This window comes from Saccostrea cucullata, unplaced genomic scaffold (assembly GCF_032062105.1).
Source record: "Saccostrea cucullata isolate Sc308-1 unplaced genomic scaffold, CSIRO_AGI_Scuc_v1 ctg5891, whole genome shotgun sequence".
NCBI lineage: Eukaryota > Metazoa > Mollusca > Bivalvia > Ostreida > Ostreidae > Saccostrea > Saccostrea cuccullata.
In genome coordinates, this window is record NW_026930816.1 from 35,956 (window position 1) to 44,064 (window position 8,109).

The window sequence follows — 8,109 nt, forward strand, 5'->3', positions numbered from 1 at the left end:
TTGGAGTTTTAACACAATTTCTCTATTAAATATGATCTTTTGAATTAAAAGTACAATTTTTTATTAACATTTTTAAGCTAAAAGTAGCCCCGAACAGTCATTTAATAATAAAATCTGTGTAAGTGCAAAAAGGTCAAGAATATTAGTATTGGTAAATAACCTATCTCTCATTCGTTAGAGGGGAAAGGTCTATATTTTAATCACTTTTTGTAATCATTTGGGTATGTTCTTTATTATATTAAAGATTGAAAACTTTGTGACAAAGACTTCTGATATATATTTACAAATGTAGGGTGGAAAATTGACTGAAAATAAATAGAGTTCATTTGCCTATAGTTTTGAAAATGTTGACTTATCTTTTATTTGAATTGAATAAAAAAGAATTTATTGTCGGGAAATATTGTTTAATACTGTTAAATTTATAAACAATAAAAACAATGATGTTTAAAGAAGCAATTCTGGGATTTTGTTGTCTTCTTTGCATGACAAGTACCCCTAAAATGACTGAAATTGTGAAGTCGCAATATGTATTTATCATTCCATGTTTAACTAGCTGCACTTCATTTAATAACAAGGAAACATGTCGTGTGCTTTTAACTGATTGATAAGCAAGTGCTAATTTATCATTATGAAAAGTTTGAAAATCTTGTGACAAAGACTTCTCCGACATAGGTTCTACCTTAAGTATATTTTATTGTTATTTTTGCCAATTATTAAATGACATATTTCATCTCTATAGTGTTGATTGTGATGATCATAACTCAGCTCAACAGAGCTGCATTGAATGTGTGCAGCATGAGGGAACAAAAAAAATGTTAACGAGAACATGAAGTTAGGAAAAAAATAAAGACCTGATAGATGCTATGCACATGGGATACTCTGCAACTTTAAGGTGTTAAACATTTATCGTTGGCAACTTTTCAGAATGTCGGGAAGTGTCTACTTTAACATGTAAAAAGAGAACAAATCCTTTGTACAGATTTCCAGAGTTAGTTGTTACTGCTGTTTCAAATGTATTTACTTTTCAATCTACATACTTAGTATCTTGATTTTTTATACACTTAAGCAAGTCTCTCACATAAAATATCGGAAGTTCAAACTTGTATGTACTACGCATATTTTATGTTTAAAAAAATCTTTACAAGAAACATATAGAGATAATAAACAGTGTTCTTAATCAAAGTTTATAAAACAGTACAAATAGGAGCAAAGCAAACATGGACATCCAAATATGAGAGATGTGTTTAGGTGCCATGGAAGAGAGTGCATCCCTGCCGACTGGTCACACTCGCCATATGGTCCTTAGTACGATATAGAAATAACGTCGTCAATTAAGTGTATAAATAATGGACTAAATTAGTATGAAAAACTTCAGTCAGCATTTGAATCAATAATAAACTTATTTGATTACGCATGGTCATTGTATCGACCATAGAACTAACGAATTTATGACTTTATACGACACTGAAGATACAATGAATATTCACATAAAACATCATCTTAAAAAACCTGAAAGATTCAATTTGACCTTGAACTTTGAACTTGAAAAAATGAATTAGGTAATATAGAAACTTGTTGGAATATTAACACAAAATATCTAAAATTCAACCAAATTTTTAATCACCACAGATTACTTTAGAATTGCTTCATTTGCACTTGACACATTAAACCTCTGCAGATTGATGACAATTTTATCAAGGAAGGAAAGGAAAGATGAGTACAGACCCTTTCACAATTGGCGCACGAGCACTTTACAACACTTTGCAATCGGAAAATTTTAGCTTCCCACGAGCTCTCGCATACGTTGCACGATGTCTCGCATTCATTGCATGTGTTTTAGTGGTCGCATCAAGTCTCTTCAAAATAGTCAACATGCACCTTTTCAAAGATGAGAATGATAAAACATGAGTATGGTGGTAAAATTAAAGATCAATTTTGGTTACCTTTGTCCGGTTCCATATGCCATAAGACTTGTACACAAGAACATTAAAACAAGTACTTGCGCACTCGAATTCTCTCCTTTCATCTCATGTCCAGATCTGGTGTAAGGGATTCTATATTCTCCACCTGATGTCAAATGTACAATTTTATACAATATTTTCTAACAGTTTATCATTATAAAACATTTTGTTATGGAATGGATGCTATGGATCCTCCCCAAAGAAAACTTGCTTTGAACTGCGATATGTCTAAAATAAATTCATTACTGGTCCTAAAATACCATTAATATGTAAATAACTTGGGGGCAAAGTATTGCCCAAATAAGCAAATTTGTTGTCAGCAATGCAATGCAGAGCGACTAAAATCACTGCATGCCCATATACTGAGTAATGAAAATCTATCGCCAACTAAAGGACAAGTCACAAGCAAATGCAAGGCGCCAAATTACATGTAAGTAAATGTCTAGCACTATGACCCCATATCTAGTTACTAGTATAGCGCAGCCATGGCCCAAACTCTCCCTGTGCTGGTAAAACCTTTAATTCCAGGTAAGAAATGAAAACCTGGAACCCTTGCTGTAACCTTTAAAAAGTTGTTACCTACATGTTATTCTGAAAGGTGTTAATGCACCTTGTCACCTAAAAACCACTTCGGACGATCGGTGTGGATCTCAGGGTACCTAATAAATCTCTCTCTGCCTTTATTAAGAAATTTGCGACACTGCCATTGAGGCGCTTTCTAACTGCATCACACCTTGCTGATTAATCCCCCCCATGTCGCCCACGTAAGAATTGAGAACAGACTATAAAAGTCACTTTACCAGTTTCCGCAAAATTTGAGTAATCCACCCTTATATCTAAATTCTAAAAAATAAAACTTTACAAAATAATACTCAATTTTTAATCAAATCAAGTATTCTTAACATTTTAAAGGACCACGATAAATTAATTAAACGTGTTATTTACATGTTTATTTTCTATTGAAGTAATTAACGGTAATTTCTATTCACTGATACTGTTATGTCTTTGAACATTTTTCCCGGCTGCAAATGCAATGCGCCATACATTAAAAAGTAAATAAATACGCTCAATATTAACTCCTTTACACAATATAAATTTCTTTAAAAATGTTTGCACCTATGTAGAGAGGGACCTTAAATCTATTAACTAACTCCTTCCAGAAACAGGTATGTGAGGGGACAAATTTTAGGTTAAGCAGAGGGGGGAGTCAAATAGGGACAGCCACTCTTCCCAGGGTTATTTCTTTATTACATGTAACTCGCTGAATGGCTTCGTCAATAAAATATACCTTAAAAACTCACACTCGTATGCTTGTCTACTGTCTAGGGCCCTTGTAAGTTGTAACAGAGCTTAAAAACCAAAATGAAAACCTTCCAAGTAATTCAGGTGCAAAATGTGTCGAGAGGATAATTTGTTGAGCATTTTGCAAGGCTCGCAATTTTAAGGGGGGGGTGGTTATACTATTGATGTCTAAAAGACTGGGTTGAACTCGATGCTGGTCTGTTATAGGTATTTGGGGCTGCTTGAGTTTCTGAGGGCAAGGAGCACCATGCTGACTGCGTGTTTGCCGACAGAAGGTTTGATGGAGAGCGAGTTATATTTTTGTGCTTAGTGTGTGGGTGTGGCTGTGAGCAAAGGATACAAGTGTGACTGTACTGACATTGTTGTCTTGGACATGCGCCTTTATAATTAAAATCACTTGAGTGCACTTGAGTGCAGGGGGATTGGGTTCTGATCCCTGCACAGTCTGCACTGTCATAGGTCTGTTATACATATAGAGCAACCACAACTCTCGGTCAACTACTGCAAATGATAATACAGGATTACGCTCTTTTTTAAGTCGGAACTGGGTGTCATAGTCCCGCCAGCCCAACCCCATAATACGACTGGCGCCTAACCGTATTGTGTGCATATATTTTAACAAAGATACTGCTGCATGGGGATGAGCAGATGCATAAATCGTTGAAAAGATAAGGAAAGCGTCAGTCCATACTTGTATGTCCGTAATGGGTTTTGCTTTAGGCTTATTCGTGACTGCAAGTTTCCCGTCTTTTAGAGAAAAATATTTGGTGTCATCATTGGGGTCAGTTTCTGGGACATTATTAAGCAGTATACCTAAATTTATGTATACTCCCCATTGGCAATCTTTATTTTTATATTTTTTGGAACGTTATGCCCTAACTCATTGTCATAGCTGGGCACAGCTGCCCTACATGCACTAGAAATAATTGTATCACCTGATTATTCATCCAAAATAGGGGAGGATGCTGGTTCTACTACACCCCCCCCTGTGATTCCTTTATCAAAGCTGCTACGCTTTCAGTGACCTGTCTCAGTTGGTCTGCTGTCAACACCGCTGATTGCGGAGATGCTGGAAGACTGCTAACTGGTAGCTGAGAATGGTCATGTGCTGAAGGATCCAACAGCAATGAGGGGACAGCCGATGCTGCAGCAACAGCATTCGCCGATCGAGGACCCCGTCCTCTCCTTTGACCTTTCCTTGGCATGGGCTGACTATTGCTGTTTGCTTTGCGCTTCGGCATTCTGTCTATCTGTAGTCGTCTTTGAAAGTTTCAGCGTCGACTGATGACAAAACGTGGTATGACGTCAAATGTACTATTAAGGTAACACTAATAACCCCGGGAAAGAGAGGAATAATTCTATACGGGTTGGCTAACATACGCTGTCAACCGAACCAGATCAAAATAAAAATATAAAAAATAAGGTACATGTATTTCACTTTGATAAATGGCTTTAACCTTGATTGGTTAAATTCCATTAATTTAAAAGTGCTTGCCTGGACTTATGAATGATACTTGGTACTGATTAAATAGATTTATATATAATTTCTTATTGAAAGTAGCAGTACGTGGCTTTTCCTTGGTAACTTAATATTCAGAATACTGGGCATGTTACCCTTGGAATCCAGAAATGGGAAAGAACTTTCTAAGGTTTTGGATATTATGTCCAGTCATTTTGATGTATTGTCAATAATATATGTTAAAACAAATCAGTAATATTGTGATTAAGCACAAAACAAATTGCTACTCAACATCCCTTTTCTCTATGTTAAATTGAATACAGAAGTGTCGCATTAAACCAAAAACCAGTAATCTAAGTACACTTACTTCATCGTCTTTTAATAAAGTACAAAGTCGTCACAGTTAGTATATTACATCTTTTGTATAAAAGGAAATAAAACTTGAATAAATTTTCTGTACATAACTATACCATGCAGAAAATTCACTTTACAGGTTCGTTTACCACCGCTGAAGAGGGCTAAAGCGGCGGCGAGGAAGGTGATACTTAAGGATGATGACACAGATGAAGATGAAATTCTTGCAATATAAGAGGACTTTTTCAAAAATCTGCACTTAATATAGCCGAGGACAATATTAGAATACTCAGAGTGCAGTGTTATCATGTAAAACAATTTATTTTATAATATGTTAATCAAGAGCATTAATCGGAAACTCGTACAGTTTATAAAGTTGGGAGGATACTCTATAGTAATTACGGGATGTGTTTTTTTTTTATTTCATAAACATAAAACTTAAAAAAGATTGAAAATAAATTAAAATTCAAGACGAAATTATCTGAACGATTTTTCATTATTTTTATTCATTTTTCAGGGGTAGGGGTTGGGAGTTTAACAATGTTAAAGTAGTAATAAAGAATCAAACGTTTGTATAAGATGCTGATGTTTATTTGGGAATAAATTATTCAGAAGTGCAGATGTATTTCTTTTCAATTACTATAGTATGAATATATGCTCATACTAAATATTATTTTTCAGACATTACTATGATTTTATAATGTCCATAAGAGTAGCCTTCAACACCATGTGGCGGTAACCAGTATCGTTTATCGTCAAATGGAGACAGTGAAATTTTGTTGATAGCTTTCAGATACAAATCATGTTTTTCACTTCGTATAGAGTTCATGGTATGTCTTTCCAATTCACAGTGGTATAGACAGTCCACATAATTCTTATAAGCAAGTTTTTTGGAGACCACAGATTTAGAGATCCCTTTGGCTTTTTTCACTTCACCTCTTTTTCCATCGTCGAAAGTAAACGAGTACATCTTTGGCCTTAAACCCGCAAAACCTATGATAGGAACACCTGTGTAATAGAAAATTAAGATAATAATGATATTTAAACAGCTGCATATTTCCGGAAATGGAGAAGTCAAACAACTTACCTCCACTTTCATCTTTCATTTTGCCAACCACCTTTTTGTTTTTTTCATTGAATAAGAAGTGATGTTTTGGATAGTTTGATGTATCAAAAAGATCCATGTGTTGCTCTATCTCTGTGTACATATCCTCGACCTCGAACCTACAAATTAAACTTGAAACATAAATTGAATGTTCACTCCCACATTTCTCTTTCTTGGAAATCGGATGAAATTGCATGATAAAATACCTGTAAAAGAGAGAGTCTGTATCAGTCATCAACAATTTGGCCTTTTCTCGATATGTTGCTTTAATGAATTCATAATGGAACTGGTACATGAATAATTTGGAGAGGTCTAATATCGTCATACCAATGTAAATAGGCTTGTTAAGTAATAGTTTTACTTTCTTGTTTTTCACTCCGACGAGATGTGAATTGAAGATGGTGAACATCTCGAAGCTAGGTTTGCTGACAAGCTTTTGCAGTACCTTTTTTCGTATGCACTAAATTGAAATTCAATCTATTTCGAATGTTCTCCATGGTTTTTCTGAAATAATAAATGACATACATTAATACATGTTTTAAAATATCAACAAGTCAGTGATTTATCTAACAACTATAATTAGGGAGGCATTGAAGTGATGTTAGATAATTATTGAAAATTTAACGAATCACTAGAAATACTCTATTTAAGTAATATAACATTTCAGATGTTCCCTTTACGTCAACTCACCCAAATGCTACATTGTTATAGGCTTTCTAAAGGGACACCTCAAAGTCATTCTGCGCCTTTTGTCTCATTTTGGTGTTGTATTCTATGTAAGGTTTAAGCCATGAAGATTGTGTAAAGCTTATGACTCGATGTATTTCTTTTAGCACCAATCCGTGAATGATATAGAATTGCAAATTTCTGTAGTGAACAACATACTTTGTCTTTGTTCTAAGTGCAGGTACTAGCTTCTTCGAAATCTCCCCATTAATTTTATTTTTATGAAGTTTGTCAAATATACTGAAAGGAAAAAGAAACGCAGGGTAGCTTAATATTCGAAAACTTTTTGACCACTTGACCGAAAATTACGAAAATTGGTCAGATGAGAAATTAAGTTACTTTGCATCAAAATCAGTGTTCAGAATTACTCAACCGTAAAATGTATGACGTCATGTAGGGAAGACGCTAAAAAGTCCAAAACACGTGCAATTTGATGACGGCGAGTTTGTCAACAAATCTTGTTGCACCATTTGATGCACCTGAGATATACACATTGTTTTTCAATATTTAGAGATGATATGAATTTCTTGCAATCTTTGTACAGTTTATGGAAGTTCAATGGGGTCTGATTTTCGATTTGCCTAATTAATTAAAGAGGCATCAACGGTTAACTAAGCAGTTTCTTGTAAATTTTCCCCCATAAAACTTGTAACCCGTTGTCAGAGAGGGCCTGGAATGGTTTTCAATCAACCGTGACGATGACGTTAAAGTGAAACGGAGTCATGTTACGAGCGGGTTATTCTTCCTGCCACCTCTTAAATACCAGTCCTAATACCACAAAAATCGCCTTTTATACAGTAGATTATTATAATCATTACATTCGCTCAAAAAAAGAAAGAAAACAATTCTGCAATTTGTTTATTTGAGCATGTCAACTTACTGTTGTGTTCCTGTCACTCGCGCATGCGCGCTTCGCATGACTAATTTTTTGGCGTGGTTACCAATGCCCAATATAGCCAGGGTTTGAAAGATACTCACTCTGATGAATTCCATGCAAAGGAGAAATAACGCTCATGACAGATGTGCAGGAGAGACATTGAAGATAATGAGAGTTTTCGATTTTCACTTTTGGGGGGTACCGGCATATGAGCTTCAATAACTCAAAAATTATCAGACAAAATCAAATGAGATTTTGATTATATCTTTTCGAAAGATGATTGTAAAAGTAAGATAGGATAAATGAAAAAAATTGAAAGAAAAAA

General features: G+C 34.9%; 1 protein-coding gene and 1 pseudogene across 1 annotated transcript; both read right to left on the reverse strand.

Moving 5' to 3' along the window:
- Positions 1-3,291: 3,291 nt before the first annotated feature.
- Positions 3,292-4,504, reverse strand: LOC134230184 (uncharacterized; annotated as a pseudogene).
- Positions 4,505-5,671: 1,167 nt separating this feature from the next.
- LOC134230182 (uncharacterized) lies at positions 5,672-6,618 on the reverse strand. Its single transcript, XM_062711955.1, has 3 exons — positions 6,388-6,618; positions 6,164-6,300; positions 5,672-6,084 (listed from the first exon to the last, which is right to left on the reverse strand). Exons 1-3 carry the CDS (start codon positions 6,588-6,590, stop codon positions 5,747-5,749), a joined length of 678 nt encoding a protein of 225 aa, XP_062567939.1. The 5' UTR covers positions 6,591-6,618; the 3' UTR covers positions 5,672-5,746.
- Between the last annotated feature and the right edge of the window lie 1,491 nt (positions 6,619-8,109).